The sequence below is a fragment of the Panthera pardus genome, unplaced genomic scaffold, assembly GCF_024362965.1.
Source record: "Panthera pardus isolate Hobbes unplaced genomic scaffold, ASM2436296v1 HiC_scaffold_24, whole genome shotgun sequence".
Taxonomy (NCBI): Eukaryota; Metazoa; Chordata; class Mammalia; order Carnivora; family Felidae; genus Panthera; species Panthera pardus.
Genome location: NW_026526810.1, coordinates 22665542 through 22686596, shown reverse-complemented (window position 1 = coordinate 22686596; position 21055 = coordinate 22665542). Strand labels below are relative to the sequence as shown.

Genomic DNA, 21055 nt, shown 5'->3' with positions numbered 1-21055 from the left:
TACACAAACATATTATTTATTATTTACTTATTAATTTTTTAAGAGAGAGAGCATGGGGGAGAGGGGCAGAGAGAGAGAATCTTAAGCAGGCTCCATAGTTAGTGAGCCCAACACGGGGCTCCATCCCATGACTCTGGGATGAAATCAAGAGTTGGGCGCTCAACTGACTGGTGCCACCCAGGTGCCCCACAACAAACAAATTTAGGCAGGACCACCAGGTCTCAGACCCCTCAAGAATAATGGTCCAGGCAACCTTACCAGATAAAGAACCCCTGCCAACTGAGGTGTTGGCTGAAGGCAAAGTCAACCTAGAGTAAATGGTAGAGGAGGGAGGTCACACCTTAGCCAAGGCATAGAGCCCCATATTCCCTACCCGCAGTTTCTTCCTTGCTCAGCCATGTGTATATTCATATATTTTAATGAATTTATCTTATATTTCCCTTTAATCCACTATTGTATATATTGTTTGCAGAATATTGGGACAGGATTGGGACAGAATTAGAGAAGGAATGGACCTTACCCCAGAAATCTTGGACTTGGAGTTGTATAGAGTAACAATAAAAGAATGAAAACATCGTCAGTTTGGCAGGCTGGAACTTTGGTGGTGGTGGGGGGGGGCACTATAAGCATGAAAAGCAGGCAGAACTGTAATAGGACTTTATTGGTTATTTTGGCTGCTCCGAGTTTGACTCTCCCAATAACCTTCCCATGTTAGTTTAAGTAGAGCTGGTTTCTGTTGTTTGCAAACAGAACTTCTGACTGGTACAGAAGGATAAATATTGGCAAGGAATTGACCACAAGGCTATTTGCAGATGACGTGCTTGTCTTCCTAGAAATTCCTGGAGAATCAATAGGGAAAAAAAATAGAAAACATTAAACAATTAATGTGGTGACCAGATATAAAATTGCTTTCCTGTTTATCAGCCTTCTTCTGCAAGGAAATTTAATTTTTAAAATCCCATTTCAAAAAACATAAAATAAAACCCCATTTTCCATGTAAAATAAAACTAGACCCACAAGGGCCTTGAATGCCAGACTCTTTTGTCTTGATGGTGCTGAAGAGCAAAAGAGAAGGTGTGAGATCATCTAGACCCATCAGAAAGCTGAACAGGGGAGTGTGCAGGAGGGTGAGGGCTCCGGAGACTCATTCCCCCTGGGACATGCCTGTGGCTGCTGCCCGCCGGGCCCAGGAGGGGCGCTGTGGCTTGAGAGCAGTGACAGAGGTAGTGAATGCTGTGCTGGTGGGGCGTGCAAGGGCTCACCCACGGGAGGGCAGGAGGGACAGGAGTTCTGGTGTGGTCTCCAGGGTGTGAGTCAGTGCCGCTCCTCGGGCCACAGCAGATCCACCTTTTGTGGGCCCTTAGGCTTGTGTACATTGGAGGACTTCTGTAAGGAAAATAATAAAAATTATAAATACAAAATCAGGTATGAACATGAATAATTACTGGGAATAAGAAACCAAAACAACCAACAAAACAATGTATAAGAAAAGCTGACATAGTACAAATATGACAAAATCCCCCCAAATAACACAGAATTCCCCCAAAAGTTTCTTTCGGCTTCACGACGTATTGATAAAGTTGGAAATTTTCAGGATTGTTGCCAAATTGGGGGAAACCTCTATCAAATATCTTTCATAAGTGAGCTGTAAGATTGCAGGGGGAGGACCAGTCTTAAATATTTGGAATTGATGGCTCATTAACCAGAGCAATTCAGATGCATTCTTAAATTGCTGCTACATTGTTTTTAGCTACATAATTGTGTAAGAAAATTACTCTTGCGCTATGTACGCTGTAGTTATTGACGAGTATGTGTAGGAGTTTTGTCACTGGAACACTTGTTTCTCTGGGCCGTCTTGTTCTGTTGGGGATTTCGTGTGCCATTTCATCTGGAAATACCAGACCACATCAGGACAAGATGCATCAGTTACACTGAGATGTGATTCCATATAATGAGATGCATAAAACATACAACTTCACCCAGAAGTACTTGCTACTTGTAGGACTCCTACAGTACACAAGCCCTACTAACGATGGAATTCTGACATTCTTTGAAAGGAGAGAATTTCCGTTTTGACTGGGCATCCATGAGAAATGAGTCCTATGTTCTGATGGTGGAAGCATTTTTTACCGACCAGCTCTGGTTCTGTACATTTCAAACCTTGTTTCTCCTCCACAACCTGCCAGTACTGGGTGCTGACACATTCATATTTCATATAAATTCATATTTCACTATGACCTCTGGTCTGCACCCTTTTGTCATGATAATGGGTGAGTTGGCATGGTGGGTATTGCTGGGTAGGAGTATTATTGCCAAACAGCTAGCAATAATTTAGCTATACATCAGAGTGATTGTAAAGTACATAACTATATCCCACTAAACCAAATCTTCAATTCAACTTCCCCTTGGTCAGGTCCCAAAGATGTCCACAGCTATCCAACACCATCCAACATGGTGGAAATATGACATGGGAGTTACAGTGGAAGAGGCAGTGATCTTAATGGAAACATTTCACTTCTGTAAGTTTTACAGAAACATTGTGACCATGTAAATGCATCGCTAAGATCCTTCACAGGGCTTTGGAGAAGATCTGTGTGAGTTTAATTGACATCACAGTATACCCACCTTTGGCTTTGGCTTTCAAACCAGGGGTTGGGGAACCAGGGAATAGTCCCATTAATCATTCCTCTCACTGAAAATCACAACACAGTCCACACCACATACCTCATGCTCACCCTCTCATCTATTCTCACTACAACCTATGAGGCAGGAAATAGCATTCCCGGGCCACAGGTGAAAAAGGGAGGCCCAGAAAGGAAGGACTCTTGGCCAGGGTCACACAATCAACAAGCAATACAGCCCAGCTCTTGTGTCCAGTCCAGGGCGCAGTGCCTACACAAGGCCTACACTGTCACATTTGCACCCACGGTCATCCTGACAGAGAGACAAGGAAGGTGTTATGCTTCTATTTTATAGAGGCAGTAGCTATTATAATTACCTCTCATACCTGCACCCACAGGACGGTTGACAAGCCACTTGTACATCCATGAGTTTATTTAACTGTAACAGCAATCTGCAGGGAGTGCTATCCTCTTTTCTGATAGAGGAAACTGAGGTTCATGGAGGTCATGTGACCTAATTAAAGTCCAACAGCAAGGCACTCCAAGGAGGCACTCCAAACCAGGTCTCCTCACTCTTGGTTCAATGCTCTTTTCACTGCACTTTGCTTTCTTCCCCATTAGAGATCAAAGGAACCCCAGAGTATCATCTAGTCCCATTCCCTTTTGCCACAAATGAGAAACTAAAGCCCAGAGAAGGGAAAGGACTTGCCCAGGTAACACAGATTCTTAACCTAACTGTCAAGTCTGTGTCTCTGCCTCGTTTCTCCAGGAGACTTCATCTGCTCCCCCGTGTCTAGGGGACCACAATGCTGGCTGGATCTTTGCCCTGACCTCTGACTGACCCATCCAGAAACAGCATATACTAAGTAAGCCTATCACTGTCTTACTGCCCAAACCCCTCTTTTTGGAAATAGTCTCTAACCACAGCTCCCACTGAAGAGGGAGGGGTATCTTAGTCAGCCCTGTTTGTGCTGCGTAGCCCCGCTCCATGGCCACAGCTCATTGGATGATACCTATGAGGGAGGCCAATCCTATATGAGCAAGGCTAGACTTAGGCACTCTGGTGCAGGGCCAGAGTAGGTGGGCAGTCTGAGCACTGGAAGGAGCCCAGACAGACTCAAATTCGGAGCCGCTTGGCGGAAAGGCAGAAGCACAGAAAAGAGACTAGGGGACCCCAGAAAGAGCCTCCGCTCTGTTCCTTTACCAATCCCATGACTCCTAGCAGTAACTTCCAGGTTATTTTTCTCATACTCCCCACATTGAATGGGTTCCCATGAATGGTTTTTTGTACCATGCAACTTAGACACTATAGAATTAATTTATTTTTATTTTTATTTTTTTTTCAACGTTTTTTATTTATTTTTGGGACAGAGAGAGACAGAGCATGAACGGGGGAGGGGCAGAGAGAGAGAGGGAGACACAGAATCGGAAACAGGCTCCAGGCTCCGAGCCATCAGCCCAGAGCCTGACGCGGGGCTCGAACTCACGGACCGCGAGATCGTGACCTGGCTGAAGTCGGACGCTTAACCGACTGCGCCACCCAGGCGCCCCTATTTTTATTTTTTAACTAGTCTAATGGGTGGTACAATCATATGGTTCACAAATCTAAACAAAAAGGATACATTTGGAAGTCTCACTCCCACCCCTGTTTCCAAACTCTATTCCTTAGTCCCCAGAAGGGACTTTTCCCACTTTTATTTATTTCTGGTGTATCTTTTTCAGCATTTCTTTATGCAATTATATGCAAATGTGAATATATATATTCTTACTACCTCCCCCTTCCCATGCTTAAACAAAAGTAGCACACTGGTGATTTGGGACTTTCTGTGGTTCCATACAAATTTTAGGATTGTTTGTTCTAGCTCTGTGAAAAATAATGGTGATATTTTGATAGGGATTGCATTAAATGTATGGATTGCTTTAGGTAGTGCAGACATTTTAACAATATTTGTTCTTCTAATGCATGAGCATGGAATGTCCTTCCATTTCTTTGTGTCTTCTTCAATTTCTCTCATCAATGTTTTATAGTTTTCAGGGTACAGGTCTTTCATTTCCTTCATTAAGTTTATTCCTAAGTATCTTATTGCTTTTTTATACAACTGTAAATGGAATTGATTCTTTAATTTCTCTTTCTACTGTTTCATTACTGGTGTATAGATATGCAACAATTTCTGTATATTGATTTTGAATCCTGCAACTTTACTGAATTCATGTATCAATTCTGGTAGCTTTTTTGTGGAGTCTTTCTTTTTCTATATAGAGTATCATATCATCTGCAAATTGTGAAAGTTTTGACTTGTTCCTTGCCAATTTGGATGCCTTTTATTTCTTTGTGTTTGATTGCTGAGGCTAGGACTTCCAGTACTATGTTACATAAAAGTGGCAAGAGTGGTAGGACATTCCTGTCTTATTCCTGAGAGAGGAAAAGCTCTCAGTTGTTCCCCATTGAAGATGACATTAGCTGTGGGTTTTTCAGATATGGCCTTTATCATGTTGAGGCACGTTCCCTCTAAACCTACTTTGTTGAAGGTTTTTATCATGAATGGATGATATACTTTGTCAAATGCTTTTTCTTCATCTATTGAGAGGATTATATGGTTTTTATCCTTTCTTTTATTAATTTAGAGTACCACATTGATTGATTTGCAAATATTGAACCACCCTTGCAACCCAGGAATAAATTCCACTTGATTGTGGTGAATGATTTTTTAATGTTTTCTTGGATTTGGATTGCCATTATTTTATTGAGAATTTTTGTATCCATGTTCATCAGGGATATTGGCCTGTAGTTCCCTTTTTTAGTTGAGTCTTTATCTGTCTTGGTATCAGGGTAATGCTGGCCTCATGGAATGAATTTGCAAGTTTTCCTTCCTTTTCTACTTTGTGGAATAGTTTGAGAAGAATAGGTATTAACTCTTTTTTAAATGTTTGGTAGAATTCACCTGTGAAGCTATCCTGCCCCGGACTTCTGTTTGTTGGGAGATTTTTGATTACTGAACCAGTTTCTTTGCTGGTTATCAGTCTGACCCCGAATAGTCAAAGCAACCTTGAAAAAGAAAAGCAGGGCGCCTGGGTGATCTGACTTCAGCTCAGGTCATGATCTCATAGTTCATGAGTTTGAGTTCCACATCAGGTGAGCCTGAGCCCCGTTTTAGGTTAGCATGAGCCCCACTTTGGTTAAAACACGAGCCCTGGGTGAGCCCCATTTCTCTCTCTCTCTCTCTCTCTCTCTCTCTCTCTCTCTCTCTGCCCCTCGTGGGATTCTTTTTCTCTTTGTCTGCCCCTTGCTCACTTGTACTCTCTCTCTCTCTCTCTCTCTCTCTCTCTCAAAAAAGAAAAAAAAAGAAAAGCTGGAGACATCACATTTCGGAACTTCACATTATATTACAAAGCTGCAGTGATCAAAACAGTACAGTACTGGCACAAAAATAGACACATAGGTCAATAGAACAGAATAGAAACCCCAGAAATGAACCCACAACTATCTGGTCAATCTTTGACAAAGCAGGAAAGAATATCCAATGGAAAAAAGACAACAAGTGGTCTCTCCAACAAATGGTGCTGGGAAAACTGGACAGCAACATGCAAAAGAATGAATCTGGACCACTTTCTTATGCCATACACAAACATAAATTCAAAATGGATTAAAGACCTAAATGTGAGATGGGAAATTATAAAAATCCTAGAGGAGAATACAAGCAGTAATTTCTTTGACATTGGCCGTGGCAACTTATTTCTAGATATGTCTCCTCAGGCAAGGGAAACAAAAGCAAAAATAAACTATTGGGTCTTCATCAAAATAAAAAGCAGCTGCACAACAAAGGAAACAATAAAATGAAAAGGCAACCTATGGAATGGGAGAAGATATTTGCAAAATGATGCATCTTTACATATTTAGTATGCAAAATATATAAAGAACTTACAAAACTCAACACCCAAAAAACCAAAAATGGGCAGAAGACATGAACAGACATTTTCCCAAAGAAGACATACAGATGGCCAACAGACACATGAAAAGATGCTCAACAACATTCATCATCAGGGAAATACAAATCAAAACTACAATGAGATATCACCTCACACCTGTCAGAATGGCTAAAATCAACAATACAAGAAACAACAGGTGTTGGCAAGGATGTGGAGAAAGGGGAACCCTCTTGTACTGTTGGTGGCAATGTAAACTGGTGCAGCCACTCTGGCGAACAGTATGGAGGCTCCTCAAAAAGTTAAAAATAGAACCACCCTATGACCCAGCAATTGCACTACTAGGTATTCACCCAAAGAATACAAAAACACTAATCAAAAGGGATACATGCACCCCAGTATTTATAGCAGCATTATCTACAATGGACAAATTAGGGAAACAACCCAAATGTCCACTGACTGATGGATGGATAAAGAAGATGTGGTATTTATATATAATGGAATATTACTCAGACATAAAAAAGAATGAAATCTTGCCATTTGCAATGATGTGGTTGGAGCCAGACAGTATTATAAAAAGCAAAATAAATCAGTCAGAGAAGGACAAATGCCATATGACTTCACTCATGTGAAATTTAAGAAACAAAACAAATGAGCAAAGGGGAAAAAAAGAGAGAGAGAGAGAGACAGGCAAACCAAGAAAGTGGCTCTTAACTATAGAGAACAAACTGATGGTTATCAGAGGAGAGCTGATAAGCTCAAGGAGAGCACTTGTGATGAGCACCTGATGTTGTATGAAAGTGACGAATCACTGTATTGTACCCTTGAAACTAATATTACACTGTATGTTAACTAACTGGAATTTAAATAAAAACTTAAAGACATTTTTAAAAAAAGTAGCAGCGGCACCTGGGTGGCTCAGTTGGTTAAGTGTCCAACTATTGGTTTCAGCTCAGATCATGATCTCACTGTCCATTAGTTTGAGCCCCACATTGGGCTCTGCACTGACAGTGCAGAGCCTGCTTGGGATTCTCTCTCCTCCCTCTCCCTCTGCCTCACTCTTTTCTCTGCCCTTCTCTCTCTCTCTCTCTCTCTCTCTCTCTCTCTCTCAAAATAAGTAAGTAAACTTTTAAAATAAGTAGCACACTATATACATTGCTCTGTATCTTCCTATTTTCATGAACAGTCCTGGAAATCATTCCATGCCATAAAGTGATGCAATTTTCTTTACAATCAAAGTCCATGGTTCATGTTTGGTGCGGTTCCCCACCCCCCATCCCCTGCCGAGGCCTGTCATTTCATGTAAAACAAAAGAGAGGCAATATCAGGAAATATTCCCGGTCTCTCAGCTGGTGGGGAGAATGGCAGAGGTGAGGCTTTGAGGGGTGCCTGGGTGGCTCAGTCGAAGCATCCGACTTCAGCTCAGGTCATGATCTCCTGCTTTGTGAGTTCAAACTGGGTCAGGCTTTGTGCTGACAGCTCAGAGCCTGGAACCTGCTTCAGAGTCTATTGTCTCCCTCTCTCTTCCCCTCCCCTGCTTGCTCTCTCTCTCTCTCTCTCTCTCTCAAAAGTAAATAAAAATTAAAAGAAGAAGAAGAAGAAGAAGGAGGAGGAGGAGGAGGAGGAGGAGAAGGAGGAGGAGAAGGGGAATGAGAAGAAGAACAAGTGAGGCTTTGACCAGTGTCTGCCGGAGACTGAGGCGCCCGACCTAGGGATCTAGGGCTTGGCCATGGCAGGGATAAAAGCCCATCATCATCTTACCACAAGACTTGCTGGCCTCTGCCCCTCTTCAGCTTCCTCTGGTTTCTTCCCTGTGGAGTTTAGAAATAGGTCTCTCAACTACTTCAGACCATTCTCCCCATATTTCTCTTGCACAGAACTGCTCCACCCACTGAGTCGGTGACTGTAGAAACCGGAAAGCTGCTAAGGCCTCCCTTGCACGTCCCCCCTCTCCACCTGTCTCGGCACTGCTATGCTCACCTCTGCCCCTGGAGGATCCTCCCTCCCCCATGGCAGCAAGGACTGCGGGCCCAGAACAGGCAGCTTCCCTTGCCCTCTGCCTTGTATCCATGGCCTTGGGGAGGCTGTGTTTGACTCCCCCGCCTGAGCTCCCCTGCCTTTACCCTCTGCCTCCCTCGGGCTTCCCTGGCCCCTGGCCCCTGCTTCTCCACACCCCTTATTCCTGCCCTCTGCCTAGTGCCCCACCGGAGGCACTGGGGCTGCCCTGGGTGCCTGCCTCAGAATCACTCTTCCCATTTACTCTTTCTCCTTCTCCCCCACTTCTTTATTCCATTCTTCTGCAAATTGCTTTTGAAATTCTATTCCTGCTCCAATACTCACTTCCACTGAAATGCCTTTCTTGACTTTCCAGCCTGCTCCAACACCCCACCAACAATTTACTGCTGGTCACCTCCTCTTGTAGTGAACTGTAGTGCATTTGTCTTTCATTCTTCTCTCTCCTTGCCATCTCTCTCTCTCTCTCTCTCTCTCTTTTTTTTTTTTTTTTTTTTTTTGCTTCTGGCTTTGGTAGGGCCATTGCACCAAGTTGGTGTCAAGTGCGTCTCTATACCTGAAAGGAGTGATTATTTTATTTTATTTTATTTCATTTTATTTTACATGTTTATTTATTTTTGAAAAGAGAGAGATAAAGCAGGTGAGGGGCAGAGAGAGAAGGGGACAGAGGAGCTGAAGTAGGCTTCTATGCTGACAGCAGAGAGCCTAATGTGGGGCTCAAACTCACGAACCGGGAGTTCACGACCTGAGCTGAAGTTGGACACTTAACCAACTGAGCCACCAGGTGCCCCAGGAGTGATTATTTTATATGACTGCACATGCACTGTCGTCCCCAGCAGGGCCTGAGAGCCCCTGCTCCAGCTACTCCTTCAGTTGGGAAAACTCCCTGAACTCTAGGGGGACACGCAGAAGAATAGGACGTCCTTGCTGCCCTGCAGGATCCCCCAGTGTGTTGTAGAAGACAAGTCCTGTGTAAGGATAACTGGGGACTACAGGTTGTATTTGTGGTGGAACTTCATCCCCTTTAGTAATTGTTAAGCATTTTTTGAGCATCTATTATGTGTCAGGCATCGTGCTGTTACTTCACTTACGTTGCCTCATTTCATTTTAACAACCACTGCAAGTTTGGTATTGTTAACTTCACTGTACAGATGAGAAAACTGAAGTGAGAAACTTGAGTAACTTACATGAGGTGACATAGGAGGTTCAGAGTCAGGATTTGATTCCAGGATAGTTTGACCCCAACGCTAGGTTCCTTCACTGGCTAGAGCAGCCCTCTCTCAGCTCTGATAGCAAAAAGGAGCAGCTTTCACGCTGGTTCCTTACCTTGTCTCTTTTCTACCCTCAGTGTAACAGGCTGGGGACAGAGCTGGCACCGGAGGATGGAAGAGGACAATTGGCCTGCACGGGGCTGGAGGGTGGGAAGCAGTGCTTGTCTGTTTGTGTGCACACATGCACAAGGACACAGGTAGTAGGGACAGTAGATCTTATGGGAGTAAATGAGGCTATCCTTGCCTTTTAATGCACTAGCATCTTCACTTGTGTGGAAGCCTTAATACCACCAGAATCACAACTGATAGGAACCCCTAGTTCAAAAAGAGCTACACGCTTTGATCAACAAACCATTACTGAGGTCTTCCCATAAGTGGGGCATGGAATAAAGAGATGCATGAGAAACAGACCTTTCTCCCAAGAGCTCATAACACTGTCCATCACCATGTGGCAAGTAGCTTGACAGAAGAATGCCTGGGGGCTGGGGGGCTGTCAGAGCACAGGGAAGAGGATTTCACTCAGCTTGAGGAGGTAGATCAGGAATCCTTCTTGGAGGTGATGCCTGAGCTGAATTTTAAAGGATGAGCAGTCTTTCAAGTAAAGGCAGGTGAGAGAGGGCATGCCAGCCCATGTGTGTAATGTGTCCAAAGGCTGGGAGAGGAGAGGGGGCAAGGCAGTTTTGGAGAACAGTAAATAGTTGAGTATGACCAGAGCCTCCGCCAGGGGCTTTGTTACAAAGGGTCATTTGCCAAGGTAGGAGTTTGGTCCCTGTTCAGTAGATAAAGAGAATTAATAAAATCCTTTAAGTGAGGGTAAGGCATGGTCAGAGTTGCATTTTAGAGAGATCATTCCAGGAGCTGTCTTATTCTAAATGGTGCCTGGTGAGCAGCCCCTATTATAGCCTCCAGTACTTCTTGCACAAACACACACAAAAAAACACAAAAATGCAAAACAATTCTGAAAATCAAAACTGACAGATAATCAATTACGAGATTCTGAAAGACAAAACAATTGCTTGTCCATGCTTCAACTAGGAAACAAAGCAATCCACTGACATACATAAAGATAGAAATACACTTAATTCTCTTTGTCAGCCAGAGACCCCAAATATTTAACAACTAGAAAATTGCACAACTGCCCTTTTGCTGTCATGGGCTGCTTTTTTGAGGTAGCCAGTGCAGTGTTCTCAACTTCCTGTCCTTTTTCTTCTTTTGTAAAGATTGTATTTTGAAGTAATTGCTACACCTAACATGGGGCTTGAACTCACAACCCTAAGATCAATAGGGAGGAAGAAGTTAGAAAAATAAAACAGAGGGCACTTGAGTGGCTCAGTTGGTTGAGTGTCCGACTTCGGCTCAGGTCATGATCTCACGGTTTGTGAGTTCAAGTCCCGCATCAGGCTCTGTGATGACAGCTCGGAGCCTGGAGCCTGCCTCAGATTCTGTCTCCTTCTCTCTCTGCCCCTCCCCACTTGTGCTCTATCTCTCTGTCTCTCAAAAATAAATACATGTAAAACAATTTTTTTTGAAAAATAAGAAAACTAAGCCCAAGTAAAGTAGAAGAAAGGAAATAATAACAAAAATGAGTCAAATAGGAAGGCAATTAATTTATTAATTAAATTTAGCAATGTTGCTGGATCCATCCTCTGTATACCAAAATCAGTAGTACTTCTAACCACCTACAGTTAGTGAAATTCAACAATGAGACCATTTCCAGTAACATTAAAAAAGCAACAAATTTATAGGAACACATCTAGTGAAAGGTGTACAAGACCACATACTATATTACTGAGAAAAATCAAAGAAAACCGAAATCAAGGGAGGAGGGGATGTACCATGTTCATAGATTAAAGGACTAAGAATATTCATACCAGCACCATTCTAAATTCCCTAAACTAGAAACAACCCAAATGGTCCTCAACAATAGAATGCACAAATTCAGCATGATGTAATCCTACAACTGAATACATTCAGCAATGAGAATGAACAAACTTCTGCTGCATGCAGCAACCCAGATGAATTCTATAAACATCATGTGGAACGGTACACATTTATTTCATTTATAAAAAGTTCAAAAACAGACAAAATGACTCTATGGTGTTAGAAGTCTGGATAGCAGGAGATAAAGACAAAGGAGGGGCTAGGAGAGATTTCTGATGTTAGTCATCTGTTTCCTGACCTCGTGGTGGCTTCACAAGGGTGTATGGCACAAGCCATACATTTATGGTTTGTGCACTTTTCTGAATATGTTTCAATTCAAAAACTCAATAAAAAAAGAATATTCAGGAAATGGAAAATTGTGATATAAAGGACTTACAAGGTTTCTCAAATTCCATAATCCAGATGAATTCTGTGTCATATGTGGATACTGCAGCTCAGCAAAAGAGCTGAGCACTTTATAGTTATTCATTTATTTAGCCCTCTCTGATTAAATAGTGTTCTATGAAATAGGCAATACTCTTATCATCCACCTACCCACTCTCAATTTGAAGATAGTTGCAAAAGTCTGGAAAAAAAAATTAGTGAATATCATTTCTCATTTTCCAGGTGAGAAAACAGGCCCAGAGAGTTTAAAAAAAAATTTTTTTAACACTTATTCATTTTTGAGATTGAGAGAGACAGAGCATGGGTAGGGAGGGGCAGAGAGAGTGGGAGATACAGAATCAGAAGCAGGCTTCTGATGCTGAGCTCGAACTCATGGACCGTGAGATCATTTCCTGAGCCAAAGTCAGAAGCCCAACCAACTGAGCCACCCAGGCACCCCAGGCCCAGAGAGGTTAAAGTAACTTCTGCAAAGTCAAAAGATAACTAAGGAGTAAGAACCAAGAGTCAAACCTTGGCAGTTTAGTCCCAGGACTCATGCCCTATGCCACTCTGCAGAGTCAGCTTGTCAGCTGTTTCTCTTCCATTCCACTCCTTCCCCAGTTCCTGGAACAGTGTTTCTCAAGCTACATAATTCATTCCAAAGTCCATGTGGTGTCTTTGCCCATGTTTGATGACACTAAAAACAATAGCGCTTCCTATTGTATTGCAGCACTTGCCAATAATGGACAAACTTTTTAAGAGCTTGGAACCCTGTGCCAGGAAAATCACTGAACAAAAAGTCTTCTGTATTTTTGTCACTAGAAGCAGAGTTGGGAAGGGCACATAATACACATGTTCACTGCCAAGAAACTTGCATAATGATTTTCTGCATCTTTAAAGCCCTGAATCCATTAAGGCTTTTTAACTGGTATTTACCACACAAAGGGCAGATATTATCCATATCCATCCCCAAGCTCCTCTTCATGCCATCTTTTATCTAGAACTGTTAAAATTGCTCAGTTAACTATGCATAAACATGTGGAATAATCAGTATTCTCAGCTATGTAAAAATGCAGAAAAAATTTTTAGGAAATATACCAATTATGAACAGTAGTTATCTTTGGGTTGTAGCTTTTTGCGTTGGTTTTTATTTTTTATTTTTTGGTATCCTCAAATTTTCTACAATGATTATATGTCACCTTTTAAATAATACAATTTTTAAAATCAGCTCAGAGTACATAAATTTTTATATAATCATGTAATCATAATTATGTCAAAATGTGTATATAGTAAAAGACTGGAAGAATTGTTAATAATAATTTTTTCTGGATGTAGGGCAAGGAGTTTTTTTCTCATTCTACTTTTTAGAACTTTCCAATTTTTCTGTAACAATCATATCAGTCAAGATTCTTGATTGCAGGGGTGCCTGGGTGGCTCAGTCAGTTAAATGTCAGACTTCGGCTCAGGTCATGATCTCACTGCTCGTGAGTTTGAGCCCCATGTCAGGCTCTGTGCCTGCTTCAGATTCTGTTTCTGTCTCTTAGCCCTTCCCCTGCTCATGCTCTGTCTCTCTCTTTCTCAAATATAAATAAAAAATGAACATTTAAAAAAAGATAAAAAAGATAAAAAAAGATTCTTGATTATCAAGAGTGGAAATTGAGTCCAGCTACCTTAAGCAGAAAAGGCTTTATTATAAGATCATAAGGTGTTTCTCACTATCTTTTGGAAGCAAAGGAAGGCTTAGTAGGACAGAACCCAACCAAGGTCAAACCAAGGTCAACGATTTGGTTAGGAGACTGTCACTGGAACTGCTACCCAGGCACTCGTAGCCATCGCTGCTGCTGGACTCCCGATGCCTGCATTGCTATAACAAATATACTAACTGTCCCTCTATCTTTGTGTCACTCTTTCATGGTCCAGATTTCTGGGCAGGATCCCCTGATTCACTAACAACAATCATGTGCCCATGTTCTAGCTGCCTGAGCTCAGGGAGGACTGTCTGGCTCTTGACTGGGCTTCCCACAAGGTTCATACAATGGGGATCCTTCCAAATAGACAGGGAGTTCAAATGTGGGATAGCTCAAAAAAAAAGACAAATGTCTACTACACTCAGATATTGTTACTATTATTATTATTGTTATTTGCAATGTCTCAAATCAGGCTTCAGAGCTGGTCTAATAAAGATACCAATCACCATAAGTAGGCATTGCTTTTATAATGGGAATAATAATTTTTTTTTTTTTTTTATAAAACACAAACACTTTGTGTCTGTCACACAACATGGATCAGAGTGCATTTTACTTTACACAGTGTGGATTAAAAAACGGGGTTTTATTGGGAGAAGTTATAAGCCAAGGATCAGTGAAAAAAGGGCACGAGGACTCCATCTTCCCCTTGTTCCCCAGACAGGTGTGCCATGGTCAAGTGCCGCAGGACACAGACTGGGTCTGTGTTTCTGGGGATGGACCTCACACCCTTATTTGCTCCTTTTTTTCTAAGTACAACTTTGCCAGTGAAGGTAAAATCAGATTGCCTGAGCACTGGGCAGGAGGAATTTATAGAGTGCCAGGAGTTACCCGAGAAGGCTACTTTTCTAGAAAGGAGAAGTCTCCCGGTGAGTGGAAGGAGTCAGCAAGGGATAGTATGGGTATTGACACCCAGGTCTTGGTCTGGATGGGACGATGGGTGTGCTGTTCATTGAGCGAAACAACACAAGCAGAAGAGGGATAGGGTAGGCTTGGGGGAAATGATGAGTTTGGTTTGGGACGTGTTGAGTCTGGAGTACGTATGAGTCACTCCTGGACAAGGTCAGGGTTCCCATTATACACCCCCCACAGCAGCCTGCACCTCTCTTTTGTATTGCTAATCCTGAATGCACTTTAATCAATAACTGCAGAATTAGTATTGAATCTTTATTCCAGATCATGAGTTCCCAGAGGTCTTGGCTCAGGTCTAACCACTTCACTGTTATATCCCCAGCACTTGGCATTCGGTCAGGCACAGAGTAGGTAACCAATACATATGTGTTGAGTGAATTAATGAATCTCTGTGGAGACCTAGAGCAGGCAGTGGGATATGTGGATAGGAAACTGAAAGACCTGGGATGAAGATCTAGATTCAGAAGAGTTCCACACTTAGATAACTGAATCCAAGGCACTGGGTAAGCTGGGTTACCCACTGAGCCCAGGTGCGTTGAGAAAACCAAAGAGCCTAAGCCAGAACCCTGGGAAACACCATCATACCAGGGAGGCAAGGAAGGGAGCAGCCAGAGGTAGGTAGAGAACTAAGAGAGAGGGTGGTGTTCCGGAAGCTAAGGCAGAAGAGAGTTTTCAGCATGGTGGAGTGAATGGAGTCAAATGCTGTCAGTTAGGAGTTCTTGTAAAATGAAAAACACCAATACTTGTGAAGTTCTTGTGTGCCAGGCACTGTTCTAACAGCTCTCAATGTATTAACTCCCTTAATTTTCAAGACCACCAAGTGAGATGGGTGTTATCATTATTGTTCCCCTCCCTAAAATGAGGATACTGAGGCACAGAGAGGCCACCCACCTAGGAAGTGGGAGGGCTGTATTCTGAACCTAGGTTATCTGTTTCCCAGGTCTGTGCTCTTCACCATTATATCTGCTGCCTCAGAGAAGAGGTAGCCGGTGGGTCACAAGTAACATCAGGGGGAACAAATTTCAGCGGGGCTGTGGGGTGAAGCTACATGGCAATGAGAAAAACGGTGAGTTGGAAGCAAGAGAGTCAAGACCAGAAGTCCAGCCCTTCGCTACAAAGAGTGGTCCAGCTACACTGACCCCACCTGGGAGTCCATGAGACATGCAGAACCTTGAGCCGCAGCCAGCTCTTCTGAATCAGGCTTTGCAGTTTAACAAGCTTCTTGGGTGATTCATGTGCCTGGTGAAGTCTAGTTGGACTAGATGATCTTTCAGGAACTTAGGCTGTGAAGAGAGAGAGACAGAAGAACACAGTGTTCAGTGAAAGGTTTTTTTAGGTTGGAGAGCCTTGAGCAGGTTTATAGACTGAGACCAGTAGTTTGCAACTCCTGTAACATCCTAGAAGCATCTGGGTGCTATTAAAAAATACTAGTTTCCTAAGGCCTACCCTCAGAAAGTCTGTGGCCCAGGTGATTCTAATGAATCTACATGGCCTACCCAAGGGGAAGGCACAAGTAAGGAAGGACAGGATGGAGGTGGAGACGCCAGGGAATAAAAAAATGGATGAAGGTCTCCTCAGGGAAATGGGAAGGGATGGGGTAAGGATGAAGAAATGCAAAGATGTTTTGTGGAAGGAGGGAAAGCAGTAACAATAAAGCAGAGAGAAATGTGTAGAGGGTGGGGACCCGCAGGCCTGAGAGCCATGATTGGTTGATTCTTTAAATGCTAACTAGGACATGCATGGTGTGAGAAGAGGGTACTTTAAGTCAGATGGTGTTACTGGCCTGCTCAGGGCCTTGCAGTATGTTTCCATCACACATGGCTTACTAGGCCCTTGGTGACTTCATTCTCTGCTCTCCACTGACCTCCAGCACACCAACCTCTTCAGTATTCCTTTTCCCACTGACCATGTTCCTGCCTCAGGGCCTTTGCACTTGCTACTCCCACCTATGGGCTGTTGTTCCTCCAGATACTCACATGGCCTGTTCCCTTACTTCAGTCCGGTCTCCTCCAATGCCCTCTTCTCAGAGAAGACTTCCCACATCACTCTCTATTCCCTTTCTCTGAATTGTTTTCTGTTACTGCCCAACATCAGGTCATAAAGCTACTTGCCTATTTGTTTAGGTCTGCCTTCTCTACCAGAACACAAATTCCATTGTCTTGTTCACTGTGGAAAACCCACCACCTAGAACAGTGAGGCACAGAGGTGTGCTTGTAAAAAGTTTGATGAATGAATAAATGACAGGTGCTGCTTGGTGCAAATAAATAGGATACTGAAATGAACAGGTATTGCTGAGAGTGCCTGGGGAAGGTGACTAGGTAGGGAGATTGAGGAAGAATAAGATGAGTAAGGACAAGTAAACAGGCAACTTAAAGGCCTGATCGAGGAGGAAGCAAAGGGTTGTAGCAGCAAGAAAGACTATGGTTTCTGCACTACACCAGCAACTCTGTATTGGTCTGGGAAAGTCTGTTAATCTTCTAAACCTCAATCTCCCCATCAGTAAAATGAGGTTGATGACCATAGTACCCTCCACGTAAGTGTATGATGGGGGTTAAGTGAGCTAGTAGTTCTGGGTGGCTCAGTTGATTAAGCATCGGATTTAGGCTCAGGTCAGGATTTCATGGTTGATGGGTTCAAGCCCTGCATCTGGCTCAGTGTTAGCAGTGCAGAGCCTGCTTGGGATTCTCTCTCGCTCTCTCTCTCTCTCTCTCTGTCCCTCCTCTACTCGCACTTTCTCTCTCAAGAGATAAATAAACTTTTTTAAAAAAATGTAAAGAAACTATAAGCTCTCAATACGTGCTAATTACTGTGATCAATCCCAGATCGTGGGAAGAGTGTGAAATGTTGTCACCTAAAAAAAAAGTTTCTGTAATCATTCCAAGTGTTGACCCAAAATGTCCCATCCTGATATAGCCTTGACTTGTTACCTTGCCACCACCCACCATCCACACAAACATGTCTCTGCTTTGCCAAAGCCATCAGCAGCCTTTTCTCCTTTCTTTTTCTTCTTTTTTAAGTGTTTATTTATTTTTGACAGAGACAGAGCGCGAGTAGGGGAGAAACAGAGAGAGAGGGAGACACAGAATCCGAAGCAGGCTCCAGGCTCTGAGCTGTCAGCACAGAGCCCGACATGGGGCTTGAACCAACAAACCATGAGATCATGACCTGAGCCGCAGTTGGACCCTTAACCTATTTGAGTCACCCAGGCGCCCCGCCTTTTCTCCTTTCTGATGACTCTTCTGAGAACTACCCTATCGCCTGGCACAATAAGTTCTCCATAAATTGTTGGAGTTCACTACAATTCTCCCAAACAGTGCTGCTTAAGTGTTATCTTGTCAGGAAAACCTTGATGTGAATATGTGGCTCTGGCCTTTTTAAGGAAGATGGGCTACGTACAAAGACAGCATTCTACGGGCTCGGAATCATCTATAAGTCTGGCATAGTAAACATACCTCAATAGGACGGGAGTGGGTTTGTTCCTCTGGAACTTCCCTGATATGCCTTAGGCGTCCAAGGGCGGCCAGAGGCCAAGAGCTGGCGTGGAACCGTCGACTCCTTTAAAAGGCGTGGCCTCGCTGTAGCCGCCGCGGGAGTGATTGGCTCAAACTGCCGGGGGCGGGACTCGGTTGCCAGGGAGCGGCGCGGGGAGCTCGGGTAGCTCGGGGATCTGCGGAGGCTGCGCGAAGAAGCGAGGTGCTTGCTGGGGCCGGGGCTGCGCGACGGCACTGGGGGCTGCGGTGAGCGCCGCGCAGGCCGTGCAGTTCCCAGCGGAGAGGCGCCGCCGCCATTGCCGCCTCGCTCGGTGAGCGCATCCCGCTCGCCGAGCAGGGCCCCAGCGGGGCGCCGGTACCATGGGCCAGTGCGGCATCACCTCCTCCAAGACCGTGCTGGTGTTTCTTAACCTCATCTTCTGGGTGAGCGGGGTCGCCGGGCGGGAAGGGCGAGGGGCCGGCGGCGCGGGTGAGGGGAGGCCTCGTCTGAGGCGCCCCAGGGCCCGGCGGCGACGGGGCCCTGCGGCGAGGCCCCTCGCGGGCTGGGACGGAGACCCCGGGCGTAGAGGGCGGTGAAGGGAAGCCCTCGGGCGGCCTTCGCGGTTGAGCTTCTTGAGTCCCCGACCGGCTGGCTCCGCGCAGTGAGGCTGGGCCGACCCCCCCCCCCCCTCCCCCCCTCCGGCCCTTCCCCTGGAACAGCCTGCTCGTCCGAGAGCTCTCAATGCAGATTCTTTCAGGACACCAGGCTTGAAATAGGATATTCCCCAAAGGGTCAGGCTCCTCTTTCTTTGTCAGGGCCCGGAGCCCCCGCAGCTCCAGTGGCAGTCCTGAAGCGTGTGAGCAAACGGTGCAGCGACGCGGGGACGCTAGCGGCACAGGGCTGAGGGATTTTGACTTCCAGTTCTTTGTGTATCTAGAACTTGTTATTTGGTTACCAGCCCAGAAAACTGAAAGGTTTCAATTTATTAAGCCAAATAATTCTTTGCTCAGGAAAATCATTATATTTGTTTGGTCATTGGGCGTGAGTAACCTGAGATTATAAACCTTGGTGAAATAGGATTCGGATGTCAAAAGATTTTGAAAGCGATGAGTTCACTTTCAATAAAAGGTGGCTTGTGAATTTTTTTGGACACGCCCCCGAAGAAAGGAGTGTTTATAACCACTTAGTTCATGTTAGTTCGGTTTCTTATCTCACCAGGGACTTGTAATAACCGGTGTTGTTCCTATCATTCTCCACCCTCTAGTCCATCTGGACCTTGCACCCGGATGAATAGTAAGCATTTCCCTTACATCGTTTTAAGAAACAAAATCCAGCCCGAAATCTTCAGCAGTAGAATAAGGTTCAGCCTCCTCTTGGTGTTGCAGCTGAAGTCCTCAGTCACCTTTCCTTCCTCATGACTGGCCAGGTTCTTGCTGTCCAGTCCCCAGACATTCCTTGAATGTTCATACTTACTTTGCTTTTGTGTGTCCCCATTCAACTGCTCCTTCTCACGCACACCTAATTTGGAAGGAATCCTTGCCTCCTTACCACCCCGCCCCCCCCCCCCCCCCCCCCCCCCCCCCCCCCGCCAACAAAGGATGAAGCGTTTCATATCCCAACCCCTGTAGCATAAAAGGATAATTCTATGTAATATGTAATAAGGCATTTACTACACACTTACTGCCATAGAGTCTTTTAGGGTATTTCTGGTGTGATGGAAAGAGTCCCAATAATACCTGTTCAAAATCACACATGTGACATTGGGATTTCTATGATCTTTTCTAATTAGAACAGTATTTCTCATACTTTAGTTTGAGTTACCAGCCTTTTTAAAAGGTAAAAATATTTCAGTGATCCTCAAATGAGAAACACTCAATTAGATAATAAGGTACTTAGGTAGAGACTTGGCTTTGTATCCTTTACAGTTTCTTGGGATTTTTGTGGGCATAGCTATTTGACTTTGAAGAGTAAACTATCAAATGAATTCTATGCTATTCAGTCTCAGGGACTGGAATCATTAATGTAACAAAATATTAAACATATAGGAGCCATTTTCTTTAATTAATTTTTCATTTACTGTAAAATATCAGTTAATTCTAAGTGCTCATGAATCTTTGGAAATTGTGTATCTACTACTGGTACCTCTGTGGAGAAAGGTCATACCGAACTTCACTTGTGCTTGTCATAGTGGGTTATTGCCAAGACTAAAATCATACTGTGTAGTAAAAATACCCTTTTTCTAGGTTAGTAGGATAGTAAAGCTTTTGTGAGCAGTAATAAGTTAAACAGATATGCAGGGTCAGGGGTGGGAAATGTGGCTTAGAGCAGGATTAGTGGAACATAACTAATGAGGAAACAGTATTAGACATGTCTCCCACCTAACAGTTTAGGGACAAACTGTTGGAATCTGATGATGCTAGTAATGATAACTAAGATTTCAGTATTTATACCCAGGTAGTGTGCTGAGCACTTTACAGTCTGTGTCCTCACAGCAACCCTATCTGGCAGTAAATATTCTTATGCATATTTTACAGATGCAGACTTTATGGTTTACTGAGGCGAAGTTGCACACCCAAGGTGTGGCAGAGCCTGTGTTCAATCCCAGGTTGTCTTATTATCTAGAGCCTGTGATGTTAGAGCAAAATGTGATTTTAAAAGATTTGGAAAGGGGAAGGAACTCCTTAGCCAAGTTAAAGTCACTTTCTCTAAACCATACTAATTTTAACTTTGGTTAGAGCCAGTTCTTTCATGTAAACTACACTGACTTGTCAGTTTAAAAAATTAGGTCATTATG

General features: G+C 43.8%; 1 protein-coding gene and 1 long non-coding RNA gene across 3 annotated transcripts in view; one reads left to right on the top strand and one right to left on the bottom strand.

Annotated features, from left to right (window-relative positions):
- Positions 1–642: 642 nt before the first annotated feature.
- On the bottom strand, positions 643–18360 carry LOC109262647 (uncharacterized). Of its 2 annotated transcripts, none has more exons than XR_002077855.2 (4): positions 18243–18360; positions 15930–16073; positions 1263–1386; positions 643–839 (listed from the first exon to the last, which is right to left on the bottom strand). It is a non-coding gene; the product is annotated as an uncharacterized LOC109262647 (long non-coding RNA). The 2 variants fall into 2 exon arrangements; XR_002077856.2 differs by having other exon boundaries at positions 15935–16073; positions 18243–18359.
- A 126-nt stretch (positions 18361–18486) lies between these two features.
- Positions 18487–21055, top strand: part of TSPAN3 (tetraspanin 3) — a 29364-nt gene continuing 26795 nt past the window's right edge. Inside the window, exon 1 of the mRNA XM_019441365.2 lies at positions 18487–18704. Coding sequence (XP_019296910.1) covers positions 18642–18704 — 63 coding nt within the window. The 5' untranslated portion in view covers positions 18487–18641. The remainder of the gene's footprint in view (positions 18705–21055) is intronic.